Genomic DNA, 23,753 nt, shown 5'->3' with positions numbered 1-23,753 from the left:
CAGACACCTGGCGGCTCTGCAGGCACACTGCCTCTGTTCCCCCTATCCAAGCGCTAATAGCCTATTAGCCAGAAACCACAGTCAATGGGAGCTGCGGGGGGCGGCGTCTGCAGACTGAGGCAGCGTGCCTGCAGAGCTGCCTGGCCGCACGCGCCTCTGCCAGCAACAGCAGGGATGGGGAGCTGCTTGCTGGGGGTGGGGGTGGGGGTGAGCCACCCGAGGTGAGCCTCCCTGCAAGTGACTCCCTGTCCCTGCTGTTGCTGCGGAGGCGCGGCCAGGCGGCTCTGCACGCTGCCTCTGGCCCCCCCAGCGCTGCCTCTGAGGCTTCCAGCCCATTGGTCGGGAACCATGGCCATTAGGAACTGCGGGGGCAGCACCTTCAGACAGAGCAGCGTGCAGAGCCACCTGGCTGCGCCTCTGTGTAGGAGCCGGAAGGGGGACATACCCCTGCTTCTGGGAGCTGCTTGAGGTAAGCGCTGCACGGAGCCTGTATACACACATGCCCATGCCCCACCCCCCTGACCCAGCCCTGATTCCCCCTCCTGCCCTTCAAACACCTTGGTCCCTGCCTGGAGCACCCTCCTACACCCCAAACTCCTCACCCCCAGTGCAACCCCAGAGCCTGCACCCCCAACCGGAGCCCTCACACCATCCCCTATATCCAACCCCCTGCTCCAGCCCAGAGCCCCCTTCGGCATCCTGAACCCCTTATTTCTGGCCCCACCCTGGAACCCGCACCCCCAACCCAAAGCCCGTACCACTTCCCACACTCCAACCCCCTTCCTCAGCTTGGAGCCTCCTCTTGCCCCCCGCCAATGTCTGTCACTAAGTCCAATAATTTTGTCAAGTGTCCGTCGCGCAACATGGTGGTGCTGACCCCTGTTTCGGAATAATTCTAATGAAAGTAAGACTAATTTTTTTTAATATAAGAGATCGACTTCTGGGGTTGAACTTTAATGTAAACTATGTTTTTTTTTAATTTTCTTACAAATGTTTTGTTGTCTATTTGCAATAGGTCTAGAAAAGTTTTAAAAATGTGGCAGTTCATGGATCAATCTGATATTGAAACCATGCGAAGTCTGAAGGATGCTATGGCACAACATGAATCATCCTCTGAATATCGGAAAGTGGTAAATCGTGCTCTGAATATTCCAGGCTGTAAAGTAGTTCCTTTCTGTGGTGTATTTTTAAAGGAGCTTTGTGAAGTTCTAGATGGAGCAGCAAGCCTCATCAGACTTTGCCCACAGTATAATTCCCAGGATGAAACATTGGAGGTAAATTATTATGAGATAGCATTGATGTTCTAAATGTTTACATGCCCATATCCTGTATACAGTGAAAATGGCTCCCTACCAAATTGTAGATGATAGTGAAATTATTATTTGACAGTTATTGAAGATGACAGTTGATTGAACCCCCTCTGTTCAATGCAGTTGATGAAACTTTTTGTGGCTTTCTCTAAACCAAAGTGTAATGCATGGTATCAAATGGAAGGATCTCAATCCAGTTATACAATAACAACTCGTATTCATTTTTTAAAAATTAACTTAAAGTGGATTGTTTACATATTGGAATGACAAATATTTTGCAACTACAGTTGCAATGAACAATGAATGTTTATGCCCAAGAACCTCATTCTGGAAGATGCTAAGCACTTCCTTTGAAGGATAGTGCTCTTAACTTCCACTTAATTCAATAGGAATAGCAGTAAATAAGAGTTCAGAACCTCAGTGTTTCAGACCCTTAATATATGAAAAGAAGCAATTCTTCGAGTATGTGTCAATGTGGATCCTGAGGTAGGTGCTCAGGCATGCGAGTCTGGAATCTTTTGAATAGCAACATCCGGCAGGGCCATGGATGCAGCTCTGTGCTACTTCGTGCTCTCGTGTAAAGACATAAAGGGTGGAGAGGCCCTGACCTTCTCTCAATTCTTTCTTAATGTCTGTGGCAGTGAGACAGACCTGGAATTTGTCTGACCTGCTTCTGGTTTCAGAACCCTTTTCCAGTGAAGAAACCCTTCTGCACTTCTCCTTTTAATTAGATCCTTCATCTTAGACTTTTTTGTTGGGTATTCATAAAAAAAAGAAAGAGAGCAAGCAATTAGGACAGACATGGGGGAGACCCCTCTACCCCCATACAGCAGAGTGAGGTGCTTCATGCTAATCTCTAGCTATGGCAGGCTCAAAACCCACTATGTTTAATGTGTGTCCTTCCTGTTATGGTTTCATGCCTCTCATAGATGGACATAGCAGATTCATAGTTCCAAGGCCAGAAGGGACCATTGTGATCATCTAGTTTGACCTCCTGTATAACACAGGCTATAGAACTTTATCAAAATAATTCCATTTGAAATAGAACAGATCTTTTTTTAAAAATCTAAATATAATTTAAAAATTGCCAGTGATAGAGACTCTATCCAAACCTTTGATAAATTGTTCCAGTGGTTAATTACCCTCACTGTTAAAAAATTATATGCCTCATTTCCAGCCTAAATTTGTCTAGCCTCAACTTCCAGTCTGTTCTGCCTTGGTGAAGGTTACATCACCAACAAGTGTTCCATCTGCCACTCCTTTTCAACCCACACCTGGAAATCCCAAGACATGAGGCTCAAACTGCCCCTCTTGGACCTATACATGAAGATAGCTTCAGATTCAGGAGCACCAGATCCAAGGAGATTGTGTTCACTGATCACCCTGTCTATATCAGGCACCACATCTCTGGCTCCAGTAGGGAAAAGAAGGCAAAAAAGGTGCCAATACCATTGTCACTAGTGGCAACATCACCAGCAGCAACTTTACCACTGACTGCATTGACATCGTCTTCAGGACAGAGAGACCTGGCACTGCCTTCTGAGATGGAGAGACACTCCACCACCAAGTGCAAACACAGCAATCAGCTGGTATCAAAGTCAGTTTCTGCAGAGAGAAACAAGGACTAGAGAGAAGCCCTTGAAATCCTCAGCATCGGTAAGGCATAGTATCATGGCACCAGTGAGACCAAGAGACCAGATGGTTGCACTTGTACCGACATTGATACAGCAAACTGCTCCAGTACTGATCCTGGAACCAGAACCCTTCTTGGTATCAAGACATTCCTTCAAAAAGCCCCACTCACGACTCCTCTTGGTGCCAAAACAAGCCTAGACACCAATACTGATCTTGGCACCAGCTCCACAAACATCAGTGCCAGAAACCATGTGTATTGGCACTGTAATTTCCAGAGAGCTATTTCTTCTCATCATCACCAGGCCATTCCTTCTCCCCCACCTCAGCCAGGAACCGCTGCCCAAGAGGAAAGGACAGTACCTGCAAGGGTACTCCGAAGGTATGTGGTACAGAGCCCCTGTGCAGGACTGGGAATGGTTGGGACACCCACAGTTTAGCCAGGACCAGTACAACTTGCTGTACTGGCTTTATTGAGGCCCTGCCTTCCCACAGGTCCCGTAGCAGGGCCTCTTCCCAGGGCTCAGGAAAGAGGAGATGGTCTCAGTCACCATCAGCAATGCTTGCTTCAGCGCCCTCGCCAGTACTGCATGGACCTTCCAAAGACATGGTGGAGTTAATATGAGAGACACTCCAGCTGCCCTTCCTACCTAAAGAATTCTCCTCATCCCTGGCTGAATCAGCCATCATAGCCCCAACACTGGCGGTCAATGACTTCCAGGCTTTCCTTTCCAGGGATGGCTGACACATTGGACATGGAAATGATGGTGCTCCAGGAAGACAATCATAAATTATTTGACAACCTCAGCACGTCCATGCCCACAAGAATTGCCCTCCCAATCAATGAGGGCATTTTAGACCCAGTAAAGGGTTTGGGGCACATCCCTGCCTCACTCCCTTCTGTCTTGGAAACGGCTGGAAAAACAGTACCAACTCCCACCCAGAAGTTTTGATTACTTTAATGCTCACCTGACACTGGGGTTGTTCATCGTCTCTGCAGTTCAGGAGAGGAGTAGATCCACCAACAGGACTTCAGAGACAAGGACCCCAAAAAGCTGGACATTTGTGGAAGGAAAGCATCTCTCCAATTCTGCATTACAACCAATATAGTGCTGTTTGCAAAATACAACTTTCTGATATGGGAGAGGGTGGCTTCCTTCCTATCTCAACTCCCACAGGGAAGAACTGAGACATGATCAATGAGGGGCAGATGATAGCCAAGACAGCAGTACAAGTGGCAGTGGATGAATCCAATACAGCTGCTTAATCTATCTCCACAGCAGTCATAAGGCACCAAGTCTCCTGGGTTCAGTTATCCAGGAATATCAAGGGAAGTCCAGGCTACAACTGAGGACTTACCCTTTGAAGATATGCATTTAAATAGCCCATGAATGGAAGAGGCGCTGCACTGTCTCAAGGATTCCAAACCAACACTCAGCTCTTTGGACATTTATACCCCAGTACCATACTGCAAACCCTTTCAGTACCAGCCTTTCAGAAACCGAGAATGTCATCTTTCTCTCATAGCTGCCAGCCTGAGTATTCATCCAAAAAGTGACTCCACTATTCATGGAGGCACCCCTCCTCCCCCTTCTCTGTTGCAAATCAATCTCTCTCTCTCTCTCTCTCTCTCTCTCTCTTCCCCCCTCCCCATCCCCCCAAGGCAGCAGGTTTGATGAGATGATCGAGAACCATTCCAAAACCACTCCAGAGCTGATTTTCAGATATCACTTCTCCACCTTTACTGGACACTTTCCTCCAACAGTGGTACTGGGGCCCTTTTTTACATCTTCCCACCAGTCCTAGCAATCGCCAGGGTGATTGCCAAAGTTAGACAAAATTGGACATGATTCATCTTGGTAGTTAGCTCCCGACTGGCCAAAATAGTTCTTGTTGGCAGTCTTTCTGCAACACCAACCTGACTTCCAGACCACCCACATCTATTGTACAAGATATATGTCAAGTACTCCATCTGAACCCAAAGTTGCTGATGCTGAAGGCTTGGATATTGGCTGGCTGAACATCATGGAAAAGCACTGCTCCTTGCATAATCAGGAGATCCTGGCATCAGGCAGGAAACTATCCATAAGGAAAACTTACTCTTCTAAATGGAAAAGGTTCTTGATGTGAGCAACCCAACGTGGCCTGGACCCAATGTAGGTCCCAATACTGAAGATTCTGGTCTACTTGCTGCAATGAAAACATTCTTGGATTTTAGTTCAATTAAGATCCATGTGGTGACAATTTCAGCATATCCTCCACCAATTCAGTCTCTTTCAATCTTCTCTCATATGTCAGTATCCAGATTCCTTAAGTGCCTTATGCATGCTCACTCATTGGTTAGAGACCCTGAATGGGACTTCAGTGTTGTCCTTCACAGGCTTATAGAGTTCCCCTTTGAGTCCCTTTCCAACATCTATCCAACATGCTCTCGAAAACAGTATTCCTGGTTGTCATCACTTCAACCAGAAGAGTCAGTGAGATCCATCAGCCCATAGCAGAACCTCTGTCTACCTGGTTTCATAGTGACAAAGTGGTCCTGAGACCTTATGCAAAACTCCTTCCCAAGGTGGTTTTAGAAATGCATTTGAATCAATCAGTGAACTAACGTGTTCTTCCCATAGCCATGTTCCAGGCAAGAGGAGAAGAAACTCCATACCTTGGTTTATCCAGGGTTCTTTGAAACTATATTGACAGGATCAAATCTTTCAGACTGTCCCCACGATTATATGAGGCTATAGCTGGCCACTCTAAAGGGCAAACCATTTCATCCCTAAAATTTCAAAATGTATTACACTGTGCTACCAGATGGCTGATGTTCCTCTCCCACTGACAGTTTAGGGACCATTCTACCAGAACTCAAGTGGCATCCTCAGCATGGTTCTGCAATGTGTCAGTATCTGAAATCTGCCAGGCTGCTATGTAGAACAACATGCTCACGTTTGTCAAGCATTATGCACTGGACTTATTGCAACTTTTGTGGTGGGGTGTACTCCCATTTGTCTTCAACAGTTGCAGCTGATTCTCCTCATGTCCACCATCCTGAAGAGGCTACTACTTGACAGTCATCTACAGTGGTGGCTTACACATACCTGAAGAAGGAAAAAGTTACCCTACAGTAAAAGTGATTCCTCGAGATGATGTTAGCAGTGTAGATCCCATGACCTGCCCTTTGCTCCATCCACAATTTGAGTCTTCAGCTAACACAAGCTTCAAATTGCAAGGGACCTGAGGGAGGGTCAGTTCTTGGATCCTTTGTCCTCTTCCATGGGAGCACAAGAAGGCACAGGGCACATACATGGCCGTAATAGACATTGCTATTTTAAAAAAAATCCAATCTCTCGCACATGTGGTACAGCCATATCTACAGTGGAATCCACGCTGACTACAACATCTTGAAAAATTAGTCATTGTAAGGTAAATAACTGTTCGTTCCATTTTTTTTCCTTTCAAATAATCCCTCAAGTGTAGAGATTAAAGCTGAGATTTTCAAAGAGTCTAAAGAAATTAATATTATTTGTTTGTTTATATTATTGTAATGCCTAGAAGTCCTAGTAATAGACCAGAATTAGGTGTCCAACTCCCACTGAAAGTCAATGGTTGATCTGTGCCTCACACGCTAAGGCCCCTTTGAAAATCGCAAGTTAAACTCTATTTCTGTCAGTTTACTTAGATATGCACTATTCAAACTGTTCATTGTATTAACTATTTGGGCTTTTTTAGTTTGTTTCAGATTATAATGGGCAAGATAATTTCTTGCAACGAGTAGGCCAAGATGGTTTAAATAATACGGAAAAAGAATCAACAGCAAACAGTATCTTTCAAACTATTCGGAGTTGTAACCGCAGTTTGGAATCTGAAGAAGTTGAAGACAATTTTAGTGAAGGAGGCAATTCAAGAAAAAACTCTTTGAAGGATAGAAACCGATACCAGTAGGTTTTACATTGTATAGGTTACTGTGCTATTTTTCTATGCGTTTCAAGATTTTTCATGTTTAATTTACTGTTGTCTGAGTCTCAGTTATGGTAACAACATGAAACTTTAAGCATCCTTGAATTTTGCCCCTTCCAATTTCAGCTGTTTTCCCAGAGTTATGCTTGATATCAGGATGCTCATATGCTTGGAATCTCTCAATAGTTTTATCTTCTTTTGTGATGTAATTACTTCCAGGCAAATCCCTTTCATCTTGTCTAGAGAGCTTTAGAAACCCACAGTTACATTATGATTTTGATCAGTTGTGCCAGGAATAGCACCATAGCATCTCTGTTATCAAAGCTCAGAACATTATATCCTGTGGGTTAGAACAGCATTCTGCCCTTAATATAAAGATTATTTATTATTGTTTGTAAGCCTGCTACTTTTTAAGGATATGTTCATTTGAGGGTCATAATTATCTCAGGAAGAATCTTTGAAAGCTATAAACACTTTGAATTTTCACACTGGATCAGTCCAGTTACTTAGCATAGGTGTTTCTTTAATTATGACACATGAAAAAGCTTGGCGTTCAGCAACCTCAGATTCCCAATTCCCACTTGTACAGCGAGAGGTCCAGTAGTAGATCAGTATCATACCAGTATACAGTACAGTATTGGTCACATGGGAATAATGGTAAATCCAAAGCCTACTAAATCATTTGATCTTCCAAAGTGTTGCTTTGTTTTTCTAGTTGTCTTTCTTATTGAATTTAAAGAGGAAAAAATTCTAAGGGGAATGAAATTGGTTTTATATATCTAGCTTCTAATTTGAGATCAGTCTCCCACAGTGCATTTCTAACTAACCACAGCTATACAGCATAGAAACAGGAGAAAAATGCAGTTGGGTGAGATGATGGTTCTATGTCCATCACAGTCTTTCCCAAGGACAAGTATAGTTCTGTTATAAAGAGAGGAACTTTTGTTTTTACAAAGAGCTTTAGTCGAATCTAATAAATTTAAAATATCACAGTAGCAGATAGTTAACAGGAAGCATGCTCCCTACCTCTGTAGGGGTATTAGATAAAGTAGTCTGAGCCGCATGACAGATAGGAAAATACCCACATGTTTAGAGGTATCCAAACTGGTTGAGGCACCTATATATAAAATCCAGTAAGTGAGCATCTGAGAAGGAACTACGAGCTTCCTGTGTTTATTTCATTTACATGCAATTGTAAATTTCATTTTAAAGAAATAATCTTTGTTTCCTGAAATAATGTTTTCTAATAGAATTATTAACATCTGGCCTTAGTTCCTTCTGAGCAGCGAAGCAGCAGCTGATGCCAAGAAAGGCTGTCCTACTTCACTGTCCATTTACGTCATCCCTTGATTGCAGAAGAGTGCTGTAGAAAGCCCATAGTCTTTAGAATTTCTTACAACTTACATGCTTCCTTCCAGAAATTATTTTTCTTAAGTAACATCTAACATTTTAAAACTAACAGAGAGTCCTGGGCACCTTTAAGACTAACAGATGTATTGGAGCATAAGCTTTCGTGGGTGAATACCGCATGCGTCTGACGAAGTGGGCATTCACCCACGAAAGCTTATGCTCCAATACATCTGTTAGTTTTAAAGGTGCCACAGAAGTCTCTGCTGCTTTTTACAGATCCAGACTAACATGGCTACCCCTCTGATATTAAAACTAGTATTTAATTCACAGCTCAGATTTAAAAGAAACTTGGGAAACCAACATTTCACTTATTGAAGCAAAGCAAAATGCTTGTAGTAATGGTAAAACAATATATGGGAAGGTAACGTCTCCTGTAAATGTTTAATCATTGCTTTTGAGCATATGTTTTATATCTATATACATAAATGAAATTAAATGAATTCATCCTTCTTTGAGCAGTACCAGTCTGTCCTGTCTGCATCCCTAAAGACTTCATCCCTCTGTAGCCAGGCCCTCCCGGCTGACAGTAGTCAGAGCTTGAAGTCTCCTTTCCCTTCCCACTGTCCTGTTTTCTCCTTCTTGTGCACATTGAGAACTCTGGGAGGGACAGGAGCTTGCTGCAGAGGAGGATGAGGCAATACCATGTTGCTCTTTTTGTGTGTAGAGGCTGGAAAAGCAGGTTTGTTTTAAAATATTGTGCACCGCTGACAGCTTTTCCAGTGAGATGGGAGTAGTATTTTGCATGTAGTATGTGAGCAGAGGTGAAAGTAAGCCGGTACGGCTGGAGCCCCAGGCTCTTTAAATTGCCGCCAGAGCCCCACTGCTGGAGCCCTGGGTTAGCGGCAGCAGGGGCTCTGGGGGTTATTTAAAGGGCCGAGGCTCCCGCTGCCTCTACTGCCCTGGGCCCTTTAAATAGCCGCCGGAGCCCCACCACCGCTCTGGGGGCTATTTAAAGGGCCCAGGACTCCCCTGCTTCTACTGCCCAGACCCTTTAAATAGCCCCCGGAGCCCCACCGCCACTCCAGCAGGCTCTGGGGGCTATTTAAAGGGCCCAGGGCGGTAGAGGCAGGGGAGCCCCAGGCCCTTTAAATAGCCCCCCGAGCCCTGCTGCCGGAGCCCTGGGGTAGCAGCAGCAGCTGGGGGCTCCGGCAGTGGTTTAAAGGGCCCAGGATGGTAGCAGCAGCTGAGCCCTGGGCGCTTTAAACTGCTGCCGAAGCCCTCGGCAGCCGCTGCTACCCCAGCGGGAGAGGGGGAGGGCACTTACCAGTACAGGGCGGGCCAGGGCTGGCTCTGACCCCCCTCCCCACCCCTTCCGCCCGAGGCCCCGCCCCTTCCGGGGCCCAGAGCCCCCGCCCTTTCCAGGGTCCAGAGCTGGCCCCAACCCAGCCCCATACTGGTAAGTCTCTGTTTCTACTTTCACCCCTGTATGTGAGGTCATTAACTTATGCTCTTCTGTATATGTTAATATTTGGTTACTTAGTAAAGTTTAAAAGCATTTTAATTATAGTTATTTATTTAAACTAAAGACCGTTTAGTAGTAGAAATCTTGATTTTTGTAAGGGTGATATATGAAACTTTAATATTTTGGAGTCCTTGTGGCACCTTAGAGATTAACAAATTTATTTGGGCATAAGCTTTCGTGGGCTAAAACCCACTTCATCAGATGCATGGAGTGAAAAATACAGTAAGCAGAATATATACGATAGCACATGAAATGATGGGAGTTGCCTTACCAAGTGGGATCAGTGCTAATGAGCCAATTTGATTAAGATGGAAGTGGCCTTTTCTCAACAGTTGACAGCAACGGGTGAATACCAAGGGAGGGAAAATTACTTTTGTAGTGCTCACGAGGCCAATGCAATCAAGGTGGACGTCGCCCGTTTCCAACAGATGACAAGAAGGTGTGAGTATCATCAGAGGGAAAATTACTTTTTGTAGTGGGTAATTTTCCCTCTACTGATACTCACATCTTCTTGTCAATTGTTGAGAATAGGCCACTTCCTATTCTCTGGGGTCATTAGCACTGACCCCCCCACTTGGTAAGGCAACTCCCATCGTTTCATGTACTATCATATATATTCTGCTTACTGTATTTTTCACTCCATGCATCTAATGAAGTGGGTTTCAGCCCACGAAAGCTTATGCCCAAATAAATTTGTTAGTCTCTAAGGTGCCACAAGGACTCCTCATTGTTTTTTCTGATACAGACTAACACAGCTACCACTCTGAAACCTCTAATATTTTTATGTTTGGGGGAAATATCACATAATTTGCTTCAGTGTTATCATTCAATGAAAGTGAAGATCTTCCATTAATTGATTTTTCCTGAATTAAATATAGAACTGAGGCCATGAGTCCACAAAAATAGATAACTTAGCTTGATCTGAAGAATATAAGGGGCATCTAACAAAGTCAGGGAATATGTTTATCAATTTTCCTACTCTTACTAGTTGATAGGATGTTTAGCAGTGACTTGGCTATTCACCTGGAATTTCCTGACATGCCAAGTATATGTCAACGATTCATTTTTATCAGGGCTTCCTCTTTTCAGGGATAAAGCAATTTGGGTAGGAAGACAGAAAATTGCCAAAGCAAGTACATTTACTTGTCATCTCCCATTCCTATGACAAAGAGGATAGGGTTATTTTTCTAATTTAAAATGCTTATATATTTCAAATTATTTCAAACTTGTGACATTTAAATATTCTCAAAATCAAGGTATACCAGAGTAAATTGAGATAGAAGCTCCCCCTAATTTTCCTGTGGTTTAATGTTTTCATACACAACAGCATATAAGAGTGGGAATCTATAAAAGATGGGTGTCATTGGAGAAGGGAAAATTACATAATCTACTTGTAATTTGATGTCCTTGAAAGTGATATGGCTGTGAGAGTCACATTCACCTATCCACTCCAAAGAAAGAACTGGAATTTTATTTTGATTCGTTAGAAATCGTAGAAATTCGTTAGAAATGTTGATTGTGGGTGGAAAAGAACTGACCCACAGAAGCTTGCCTATAGTATGTGTACTTTTTCAAGGTTTGTTCATCAACTTTACGCAGAAGTTCTAAATTTTGCCACATAACCCTTTTAATGATTGATCCCACTTTGGAGACACAAGCCATATTGTATATATATGAATCAACACTTTTAAAGCACAGTAATTTCTCTTTAGAATAAGCATGAAAATCCACAGGATTTGTTTATATATTGCATCCCTTGCTATTTCCTTCCTAAAACTACATTCTGTTCTAACATTTCCTTTTATCTGTTTCCTTCATTCCTAATGCATCTCAGTACAACACATGCAAAGAAAGCCTCTGAGTCAAACCGAGTTCTGTAAGTTTGTTCTCAGCACTTCCTAAGCTATATTGCTTGTGCTATCCTGCCAGAAATTAGTTGTGCATTTTTTGTGTGGCTGCTTCATATAAATCTGAATTCTTTCTGTGCTGTAAGATGTTGCTTAGGGCACGAGCAAGGCTCTGCCATCCCTGTCTATCCTGGGCCGCTCTTTGCAAGTCCTCTCTGTTGTTAAATGCTGTAAATATTTATGTGTAGGGTTGGCTGCTTTTTTCAATTTGAAAAAGTTATTCTTGTGTGGTCATGACAAATACTTTAATGTTTAGATATGGGGTGAGATGCATTGAAGTCAACAGCAATGTATACTGAGCTGAGGATTGGGTGTATGATTGTTCTTTTTACATCAGTACAGCAGTACATGTATGTTTTAATTTGGTAGAAGAAGCTCCTGTAGGGAGGAGATTTTGGATAAGTGAATTCTGTTCTCATAAACCATATTCGTTAATTTAAATTTTTCTGCTTCAAAGCAGCTGTTTCTAAGAACAGTAAAGGTATTCACTATATTTTGATTGGTAGCTATAAACATTGTGATTGATATGTTACTTATGTAACGTTTTACATGTTCAAAATAGAAATATTCACTAATTAATTCTCACAACACTCTTCTGAGCAAGGTATGTGTTGTTGTTGTCACTATTTTATAGATGATAACATTAAGGGTATGTCTATGCTATGAGCAAGGGGTGTGATTCCCACCTCACGCATGCATACTCATGCTAGCTTTCATTGAGTCAGCACACTAAAAATAATGATGTAGCCAGGGTGGTGCATGTAGCGGCAAGTAGTGTCATGGACTAGCCGTGCTGAGTACAAACCCTCCTGAACCCTGTGGTACTTGGAATGGCTTGCCCCAAACCTGTGCTACCCCAGCTACACTACCATTTTCAGTTTGCTAGCTTGATGGGAGCTAGTGTAAGTATGTCTGAGTGAGCTGGGAATCACACCTGTAGCCCCTAAATGTAGATGTAGCCTAATACAGAGAGAGTAAGTAACTTGCTCAAGGCCACAGAGTGAATCTCTGAAGAGCAGAAATATAATGCAGGAATTAGCCCTCAATCCACTAGGTTGGGCTGCCAATGTCCGCAAATGAGATTTGGACATATTGTAGCCAAAGCTATTGTATGGTTTGCATTTAGAACCTGGAATCACTTTGGTTTTAGATCCCCTGTGGAAGTTGTTCACTATTAATAACTTTTTATATGTGCATTTATATTTTTGTACATGTGATGTTTGGGGCGGAAACCTGAAAAAATTGTCATCATACATTTTTTCTCTGTCTCTAATACAGTGATATCAATCCTAACAATATCTGTTAATTAATTAGTTTGTTCAAAATTACAATAGTATATAGGTACATTCTATATGATGCAATACTGTCAAAGTCTTTAAGCATAGATGTCCTCGTACCTCTAAACAGTATGATGTTAATCTTCTGCTGAATTTAAACTATAATGGTACAGGTTTTAAAAATAGTATTGTAGCTAAACATGCATAGAGTAAATGAAAACATGTATATCAGATGGTCCACTATGTATTCAGTATATATCCAAATACTGGATAACGTAAGTGTTGTATCCTACTTCACATACAGGTTTATAATTGGAGATCTCTCAGATTCAGAAAGTGACATATCTGAGCAGTCAAAAGAGTGGGACACAAATACAACTGAAGAGCAGCAAAAGGCATACAGTCATGGAATAGAACTCATTCCCTGGTATGTGTTATCAATCAGAGCTGATGTCCATCAGTTCATGCTACAAGGGGCAACTGTCATACATTATGACCAGGAGATGCATCTCTCAGCACGCTGTTTTCTTCAGCTTCAACCTGACAATAGTACTTTGACATGGATAAAACCCACCACAGTTTGCCCTGCAAATACTAAAGTAAAACTGGGTGTGCTAGGTAGCACTGCTGAGCTTGGTAAATTTCAGTTTCTTGGCAGTACTGGATTGAATGGACTGGTGGACGGTTTCTTGGATTTGTTTTCAGCAAAGGCTGTGTACATGGGGCACCCTGGCATTGATATGCACACTGTGTGTGTTCAAAATAAACTTTGTAGTATGTCCCTTGAAGAGAATGGAGTAACACTACTATATGGACTTCAAACTACTGATAATAAGTTGCTGCACTTTGTGGCTCCAAAATATACTGCCAAAATGCTGTATGATGGATTGCTGGAATTAACAAAAGCTGTAAGAAAAATGAGGAAATTTCCTGATCAGAGATTGCAGTGGCTACGGAAACAGTATGTCTGCCTTTATCAGGTAAGGTACATTGTAATCATCTAGTATATGAATAAGTGAAAGTTTCTAAGATACCAACAATATACATATTCATATTTGTTTTAGGCAGGTTAAGGTTAAAAATACAAGACCTGATTCTCCACCATTACATTAATTTTACATCAGCATAACTCCACTGAAGTCAGCAGATTGACACGAGCGTAAAACTAGTGAATCTGGCCTTTAATATTGCATTTAATCAAAGGCTATTTGATACACTAAAATCAAGTATTAAACAGATCTTTTGTAATTAGGCAGATCTTAATATATCAAAAAATAAAAAGTGAAACTGGTATGCTAATTGGGCCTTTGAAGTTAGCATTTGATTAAACAGGAAGCAATGCCCATAACTACACAGGAGCTCAAATCTTGAGCAGTGGAAGGTGGGATAAAAAAACAAAACAAAAAGCAAAACATTTTGCCAATAATAACAACAAAACAAACAGCAGTACTTTAACTATAAGTAAAACTGGCCTTGCTTTTGATGTTCAGTCTTTCACTGATTTATAATGGGTATCTTCACTACTATTTCAGAAAATGTTTGAGTCTTTCTGCAGTACTGTACCTAGTCCTTTTTTTGTAATGCTGAGAATTTTTGTAGGAGGATGGCAGGTTTGAAGGCCCAACTTTGGCTCAGGCTGTTGAACTGTTTGGAGGCAGACGCTGGAGTGCAAGGAACACAAGCACAGGGGCCCTGACCAGAAGCACTGAGAAACCCAGTGTGCAGAGAAACAACACTCTGGGAATAAGCACAGCCAAGAAAAAGAAGAAAGTACTCATGAGGGTAGAATATTTTGTTATTAATGTACAAATCTTGTGATCTAGCCAATTTAAGCTATTTATAATACAGTTTTTGTATAGCTAACCATGTTTTTTGAACCAGAGAAAAGATCAGTATATAATAATACAATTGTTATAACTTTGAAACTATGTTCATTGAAATGGCAGTTCCCTGGCATATTATTTATTTAGAAGTGGCTTATTTTTTCTCACACCCAGGGAGGCCCAGGATTTTGGGGGACAGCATGTAGAACAATGGGGTGCAGACTGATTGAGACCTTTATATGGTACCTCCCCTCTGAGCTGTTCCAGTAATCGATCAGCTGAGCACAGGAGTTGCCCAGGCCACATGTTCTTTTTCCTGGACATACATCCTTTTCACAAGTGGCCAAGAGAGGGGTCATGTAGGAACTGGTATGGCGGCTCTACGCTACCCAAAGATTCCTTTAGTCAGGGGGATTCCTCAAGGGGCCAGATGCACCTGCTCTAGGACTGTTTTATGTGAGTGGAATAGCACAAAGACAACCGGAACACTCCAGAAAATCAAGGCTATTGTCTCGTTCTGTGTGATGTCACACTGAGGTGACAGCCAAAGTTTCCACACTCCTTTGTGTAACTTTCATGAGATTTAAATTACCTCTTTTCTATCTAGAGTGATGGTGGCAACTATTAGCATTTACAGCAGTCTTCTTTAGTGTTTAATGTAGAATAGCTGGTTCGTGTCCAGTTTTTGTCATTCATAAAAATAATATAGGATAAAATAAATAACAATTTAAAGATGATTATGACAATGTTCACTGTTTCCAGGGTGAAAGTGGAGATGCTACTGATGATGAGATGGCAACTCGTAAGACAAAAAGTTATAAAGAATATCGTAATAGAAGTGGTTCTGATCCTCAAGACATTGATGAACAAGAAGAATCAGGTAGATATAATAGGTCCAGGAGTTAGATCCCTTTTAATGTTTTGTTTTGAATAATTTTGACATAGCTAATGATGGGTGAAATGTTACAGTGGGCAAAAGTTTCAATAGGCTTTATTCTATACAAAAATAATAATAGTTATTTGTTTGTTAATAGGAAGTTACTGCTCTGACACACACATTTGTGGTGTGATAGTGTTGTCAGGATGGTATTTTCTGCAAATGCTGTACACTTTTTACAATAATTGGTACTGTTCTTTTTTGAATACTTGCTCATGTCAATTCCATTCTAGGTGTGTGTGCGCACCCACACGTGCAGTCATCGGAGATTTTTGCCTTAGCGGTATTCGTAGGGGGTCGGCTGTGGCACCACGCTCATGCATCGGTATACTAGGTGCCACAGCCCTATGCCCTCTCAGTTCCTTCTTACCGGGGCTGTAGTGGCTAGTCAGAGCGCCTTTCCCTTGCCTAGCAAGGGTTAGTGGTTCTTTCTCCTTGGACTTCAAGCCTTAGAACCTTGTAAATAGTTTGTTTACAGTAGTTAGTAAGTAGTTAAGTAGTATAGTTAGAGAGAGAGTGTCCCAGTGGGGACTTTGCCCCAGGCGGGGCATGCCCCAATCTCTTAAGCCCTGCTCTGTCTGCAACAGGCGTATGCCTGTTAGTGACCCCCATAGCAGCTGCCCGAAGTGCTTGAGGAAATCACATGTGAAGGACAAGTGTCGCATCTGTAAGAACTTTCGTCCCAGAACTCAGAAAGAGCAAGACATCCATTTGAGGGCCCTCCTCATGGAGGCTGCTCTCCGCCTGGCTTCTGAGCCTTCCTGGCTGGACTCTACTCCTAGCACTCTGACCTTGGTGTGCCGTACACACCTGGCACCGGGCTTTGCCTGGCACCACTCCCCATTGCTGGTGCCTAAGAAGAAGTCGAAGAAATGCAGCTCCTCAGCATCAAGCAAGAAGGGCCAAGGGGCATCGGGCAAAGGACCCAGTTCCGGCCGCCAGCCCAGACCAGAGCCACGTGGGGATGCCTCCCTGATGGGGCACCCTAGCCCCCCCCCAAGGGATCCACCACTGACTCCCAGGAATGGTAGGGGACTCAAACTCATGGCAGGGCTGACGCCTTCCCAGGCTCTCCCGGCGCCTAGAGAGCAAAGGCCTCTACCAGAGCTACAGGCACTGTGTGCATCACAGGACACAGCAAGGGCTCCCTACATGGGCAAGTCAGCCATAAAGGCCCCACAAAGGGCAAGCGAATGTTGCCAGTCTCCGGAGCTGAGACAACACTTTCTGTCTCCTCGCACCAGGTCTCTGTCTTCTGCAGGATGCCCTAGATCGCTGGCACTGCGATCGCGGTTTCCGCCCTCTCAACACGGGTTACCCAGAGGCATCAATCATCCTCCCACCAGCTGTCTCCTCTGCGCAGATCCTGTCTCCTAGACCATGGAAAAATCTGTGATGCGGTACTGATCCCCTTGCCCCCGGCACCGATCCACCTACTCAAGACACCGGTCTCCTGCGGCAACAGTTAGCTATCAGATGCAAGCTTTGACAGTCCCTCCATGGTCACTGGAATGTGATTCCCCCGGCACAGAAAGGGAATTCAGTCTTTCACCAAGGCAACACCGGCATGACTGAGCACCTGAGGCTGCGTCAATCTCTGCAATGCCATCTTGGCAGCAAGGCCAGTGGCCAGCACAGTGACCCTAGTAGAGCATGTGGGGCATGCCTGTGATGCTAGTGCCTCCTTCGCTCCATTTTTCAGCCGCTGCCTCAGAGCAGCAACCAACAGCACCAGCGGCACCAAGCTCAGTGTGCAAGGTGCACTCAGAGGCTGGGGTAGAGGAGCAAGTGCTCACCCCGAAACCCTCTCCTTCCATGGGGGGATAATGCCCCAGGGCCTCCCCCAGTGACCCAGTTGTTCTCGTCCCCAGATGAGGTGATGATGGGGCCCTCTCATGCCAACCCACCAGACGATTTTAAAGAACACCAGGCCCTGCTTCGTAGGTGGCCACAAACTTGGGTTTGGAAGTGGAGGAGGTGGTCAAACAGGTGGACACTCTGTTTAATGTACTCTCAGCATTTACCCCCACCAATATCGCACTGCCGGTACACAATAAGGTCTTAAAAATAGCCAAAGCCCTCTGGCAATCTCCATCTTCCAGCTCTACCTCCTTCAAGAAAGCAGAGAAAAAATATTTCGTCCCAGCCATGGGTTTTGAATATTTGTATACCCACCCACCTCCAGGCTCATTGGTCATCTCTACAACCAACGAGGAGGACAGATGGGGCAAACCAGTTCGACCCCCAGAAATAAGGAGGCCAAGAAGCTGGACCTTTTTGGAAGGAAGGTATATTCAACAGCCAGTCTTCAGTTCCAGGGGGCTAACCACCAGGCTCTCTTGGGGAGGTACAACTTTAACTTATGGAACTCCCTCTGTAAGTTCAAGGAATCCCTGCCTCAGAACTCAGCCCAGGAATTTGTGGCCCTGGTGGAGGAGGGTACGGCAGCGGCCATGCCCCAGTCAACTCTCCAGATCCACCTTATTATTTCCTCAACCGTCTTCATCCCTACCATTTGGTGTGGTCGTGAGTCACCTCGGACCGTTGGGTGCTAGAGATTGTAAGGGCTACACCCTGCAATTTTCACCCCCCCCCCAATCCTTCCCCATCCCTCTTCAGGGAACCTTCTCACAAGCACCTTCTCGTTCAAGAGGTCGAAAACCTCATGCAGCTGGGGGCGGTGGAAGAGGTCTCTCGGGACATGAGATGAAAAGGGTTCTACTCCCGTTATTTCCTAATCCCAAAAGCAAAAAGGGGGCTGGGACCCATTCTGGACCTGCGGAGTCTCAACAAGTCTCTCAAGAAGTTGAAGTTTTGCATGGTCTCCCTGGCTTCCATCTGCCCCTCCCTGGATCTGGGAGACTGGTACGCCACTCTCAATCTGAAGGACGCTTATTTCCATATCTCCATCTTCCAAGGTCATCGACGATTCCTCCATTTTATAGTGAGTGGATGCCATTTCCAGTTCATGGCGCTGCCCTTTGGTCTCTTGTCTGCCCCAAGGGTATTCACAAAATATATGACACCAGTGGCCGCTTACCTGAGGGGGTTGAGGGGTTCTGGTCTACCTGTATCTCAACGATTGGCCATCAAAGACAGATCTCAGGAGCAGGTGCAGATGAGTCTCAATCTGGTACGTTCCACCTGCCGCGAACTGGGCCTGTTGATAAACGAAAAGAAATCGGCCTCAAGGCCGGTGCAATGGATAGAGTTCATTGGGGCGGTTCTCGACTCCACACGAGCCAGAACCTTCCTTTCGGAGGTGCGTTTTCAGGCCATGTTGGACCTGATCTCCCATGTGAAAAACTACCCACTACCACTGCTCACACCTGTCTGCGATTCTTAGGCCACATGGTTGCATGTATGTACGTGGTCTGGCATGCCTGGCTCCATTTCCGCCCACTGCAAGCATGGTTGGCGTTGGTCTACATCCCCAACAGGAACGATCTAGACCGGGTAGTCAGGGTGCCAGTTCACATCCAGTCATCCCTGAATTGGTGGTTGAGCCCTGAGTTGGTGTTGGAGGGAGTTCCCTTTGTGGCCCCGGCCCCATCACTGACCCTGGTTTCCAGTGCCTCGGACCTGGGCTGGGGAGCCCACCTGGGTGAGCTCAGCCCGCAAGGCTGCTGGTTGTGAGACAATCTGGCCCTCCACAGAAATATCAGGGAGCTCAAAGCTGTTCCCCTGGCCTGCCAAGCTTTCCTGCCCCACCTGAAAGGCAAGGTGGTGCAGGTCCTGATGGACAGTACCGCTGCAATGTATTACATCAACAGGCAAGGTGTAGTCAGGTCGTTGGCCCTTTGCCAAGAAACTCTCTGCCTGTGGGACTTCTTTGTGCAGCATGCCATCCATCTGGGTAGTCGCATGTTTGCCCGAGGCGAGGAACATGTTAGCAGATTGCCTCAGCAGGATCTTCTCATCTCACTACAAGTGATCACTCCATCCAGAGGTGGTATAATCTTCCAGAGGCGGAGGAATCCCCACGTGGACTTGTTCGTGTCCCATCAGAACGGGAAACGCTGTGTGTTCTGCTCAAGCTGGGGAATGGACAGGGGCTCCCTGTCAGACACCTTTTTGCTCCCGTGGTTGGGGGTTCTGATGTATGCCTTCCCACCAGTGCTGTTAATCCACAGAGTCCTCATGAAGATCAAACAGGACAGGGTAAAGGTGATCCTGATAGCCCCTGTGTGGCCTCGACAGCACTGGTTCGGCACGCTGCTGGACCTTTCAGTGGCAGCCCCGCTGTAGCTGCCTCTCTGGCAAGACCTGCTGTCCCAGAACCATGGCAGTCTTTTGCACCCAAACCCGGCAGCGCTGCACCTGACAGCATGGCTACTGCATGGTTAAATGCGGAAGAACGGGAAATCTTGGCCAATGTCCAACAGGTCTTGTTGGGTAGCAGAAAGTCCTCCACCAGAAGAACCTACCTGGCCAAGTGGAAAAGGTTCATGTGCTGGACCTTGGACCACAGTATCCAGGCCGAGCAGGCCTCACTGCAGGCAATCCTGGGCTATCTTCTGCACCTCAAGCTCCAAGGGTTGTCCCTTATCATCAAAGTCCACTTGGCAGCTATTTTGGCCTTCTACCCTCCGCTCCAGGGCAGGTCAGTCTTTGCTCATGGCATGATGGTCTGGTTTTTGAAAGGTCTGGAGCATCCTTACCTGCACATCCTCCCTGGGACCTGAATCTTGTGCTGTCACAGCTCATGGGTCCCCCTTCAAGCCTCTGGATTCCTGCTCTACTTCTCTCCTTGAAGTTTCATTCCTGGTTGCGATAACGTCTTCCCGCAGGGTCTCTGAGATCAGGGTGCTTACTTTGGAACTGCTGCATATGGTGTTCGACAAGGACAAGGTCCAGCTGCGGCTGCATCCAGCATTCCTGCCCAAGGCAGTTTCACAGTTTCATACCGGCCAGTACATATACTTACCTGTCTTCTTTCCGAAGCCTCATAAATCAGAAGAGGAGCGTAAATTGCACACCCTGGACGTCAGGAGGGTGCTTGCCTTCTACATTGTCAGGACTAAGCCGGTCGCAAGTCAATGCAGTTGTTCGTTGTGGTGGCAGATAGATGAAAGGTCGCCCAGTGTCTGCTCAGAGGATTTCATACTGGATCACAGCCTGCATACATTACTGCTGTAAGGTGGCGAAAGTGCCTTCACTGCCGACTGTGACTGCCCACTCAACTAGGGTGCAGGCTTCATTGGCGGCCTTCCTAGCCCAGGTGCCTATTCAAGATATCTGTAGGGCCGCTACCTGATCGTCTATCCACATGTTTACAATTCATTATGCATTTACCCAGCAAGCCCGAGACGATGCTGGCTTCGGTAGAGCAGTGTTGCAAGATGCACAACCGTGAACTCCGAGCCCACCTCCATGGATACTGCTTGTGAGTCATCTAGAATGGAATTGACATGAGCAAGCACTTGAAGAAGAAAAAATGGTTACCTACCTTTCATAACTGTTGTTCTTCAAAATGTGCTATTCATGTCCATTCCATTACCCACCCTCCTACCCCTCTGTTGGAGTAACCAGCAAAAAGGAATTGAGAGGGTGAAGGGCAGACGGTGCCTAACATACCGACGCATGAGTGCGGCACTTGAAAGGGCGCCAGAGACGAATCTACAGATACCACTAAGGCAAAAATCTCTGATGACCGCACCCCTGGGTGCGCACACACCTAGAATGGAATCGACATGAGCAACACATCTCGAAGAACAACAGTTACAAAAAGCAGGTAACGGGTTTTTTTCTGTGATTGCTTTTTCAATGAATTTTAAATAATAAATACTATAATTATTAATTGTTTAGTGCTAACAAGACCTAATATTCATAAAATACTGTTCATTATATGTTTTTGAATGGTACAAAACAAATTTAGAAACTCTTTGGGGTTTTACTCAGTTTTATTCAGTGATAGTATATGAGTGTTGTGTAGAAATGATGCTAGTGATGCAAAATTTTGTTTTCTTTCATAGATCAGAATATTGTGATTAACGCCTCTGCCTTTAACACTCTGCCATCTAGAAGAGCTCATTCTCTGACTGCATCTGGATCTCCTAGCTTAGCACCTGGGGCATCTGCACCAATCAGACCAGTCTCCTCTCCTGTAATGTCATCTTCAAGCAAGAGTCAGGCTAGGTAGGGACAAAATCAGTACTTTTAAAAAATCTAATTATTAACATTATAAGTTATGACTGAAGTGCTGTCTTAGATATACATAAGTATGGAGCTTACCTTTTCCAGTTCTTGGATAGTCCAGAGATCATCTGCACAGATTTTGGTCACAGATGCTCCATGTGTGTAACTGTCATTAACTGAAGTATTTCAGCTGTGTAAACTGAGTTGCATAGGTGCTTTGCACAAGTTAGTTCAACCTCAAGGAGCATAAACCTGCACTAGAATTTCTGGTGGAAGTTGCCCTGTTTTGCCAGGAAATAATAGGGATATTTTTGGGAACCTTCCCTTTCCCACACACTTCCCTCCTCTTTTTACCTGCAGTACTTTTCAGTTCTATATTCAGTGCAGAAGGTCATGTTTTTGACTGTGCAGTGCCATGGTGTGCTACCATGCGTTAATTCATTATTATTATTTATGATTTATTTTATTATACCATAGGTGTGCATGGCACTTTACAGACATACAAGATGACAAAGTCCCTGCCATGGGGACCTTCCAGTCTAAATGAGACAGATAACACAATGAATAGTGCGAGTAGGGACGATAAGGAAGGAGGGAAAGACAACAGTAAACAGCATGAAAAGATCATTGCTGATATCTGTAGTGCAAAACTGGCTGCTTTTGCCTTGAAAGTCACTTTCTAAGACTTTTTTGTTTTCTTTACATACCGTGTGTGTGCAGTTCTGCACTCCATCATGTAGGACCAATGGGTGTATACATCACAATAAGATTTATCTCTACTATATGGCTTTCATGTTATATTTTTCAAAAAGACTATAACAAATTGAGTTCACAGTACATTGAAAAAGCATCACAAATTGATGCCACAGCAGTTGCTTCCCAATTTTGAAAATCTACATTATGTTTAATTTCATTTGCCAAAATAGTTGATGTTTCCAATATGTAGAGCACCTAGAACTTTGTAATATTTCAGTGTGCCATTAATTTGCCACAGGCAAGAAAAATCTGTTGACTGTATTGTAGCATTCCACAATTCCATACTCATTTTGGGTTAAATCCTGAGGACCCATAACTCCCGCTGACTTTAGTGAGAGGTATGGGTACTCAAGTATGTGTTCATACTTCTCAAGATTTTGGATGACTGTGCTGTGCCTCTAAAGCTATGTCTACACAGCTGTGTAAGTCAATGATTAGCGAGACTCAAGTCAGCTGACCCATGTCAGGGAACCCTGGGCTTGAGCATCTACATTGCATTTTAACCCTAGGTTAAGAATTTCCTGACCCATGATCGAATCTAGGGTTCTGGCATCCACACTGCAGTGCACAGACCCAAGTCAAAGTAAACATATCCCAAAGTGCTTACTGCCCCTGCCCCTACCCTCCCACTGATACTCTAGCGCTAAGAACATGATGCACTGTGGGAAAACTCTACTGCCCACCCTGTTTCCTAACTGGCAGTACTATTGATGGGACTCAGATGCCCATAATGTGCGCACGAGTACATAAATTGCATAACTAGCTCCTGTGGTGGCTGTCTCAGGAGAATGACTGCAGTTTGAGAAGGGTTTACACTGAACTACCATCTAATCTGAGAGTTGGCTCTCCGCCTCTAGACCGAGTCACATTGATGGGAAAATGCCCATGTGCACCTGTTCTCAGGATAATTAAGACATCAGTGTCCAGGGCTGTCAAACTATTAAAATGAAACTTTGTAATTTAAAGTTTTTTAAATGGGATGTTCCATGATGATGTTTTTGTCTGGGGTTTTTTATTTATTTATTTATTTGTTTTTGTCTGTTTGTTTTGAAGTTTGACATAAAAATGTAGGTTTCAGAGGAAAAATATACACACACCCCAGCTGCTGGCTGCAGAGCAGTGAAGTGCATCCTCAGGGCTTGGGTGCAGT

General features: G+C 44.4%; 1 protein-coding gene across 4 annotated transcripts in view; it reads left to right on the top strand.

The window, feature by feature from the left end:
- PLCE1 (phospholipase C epsilon 1) overlaps window positions 1–23,753 on the top strand; it is a 319,039-nt gene that overhangs the window by 230,821 nt on the left and 64,465 nt on the right. For 3 of the 4 annotated variants that reach the window (XM_054033535.1, XM_054033534.1, XM_054033537.1), the window contains 7 exons: window positions 1,016–1,274; window positions 6,666–6,874; window positions 11,600–11,641; window positions 13,254–13,929; window positions 14,549–14,731; window positions 15,535–15,652; window positions 21,685–21,847. In XM_054033535.1, coding sequence (XP_053889510.1) covers window positions 1,016–1,274; window positions 6,666–6,874; window positions 11,600–11,641; window positions 13,254–13,929; window positions 14,549–14,731; window positions 15,535–15,652; window positions 21,685–21,847 — 1,650 coding nt within the window. The remainder of the gene's footprint in view (window positions 1–1,015; window positions 1,275–6,665; window positions 6,875–11,599; window positions 11,642–13,253; window positions 13,930–14,548; window positions 14,732–15,534; window positions 15,653–21,684; window positions 21,848–23,753) is intronic. The other variant, XM_054033536.1, reaches the window with a different exon arrangement.

This window comes from Malaclemys terrapin, chromosome 7 (genome assembly GCF_027887155.1).
Source record: "Malaclemys terrapin pileata isolate rMalTer1 chromosome 7, rMalTer1.hap1, whole genome shotgun sequence".
NCBI lineage: Eukaryota > Metazoa > Chordata > Testudines > Emydidae > Malaclemys > Malaclemys terrapin.
The sequence above is the reverse complement of the archived record's forward strand: the minus strand, read 5'-3'. Positions and strand labels throughout refer to the sequence as shown.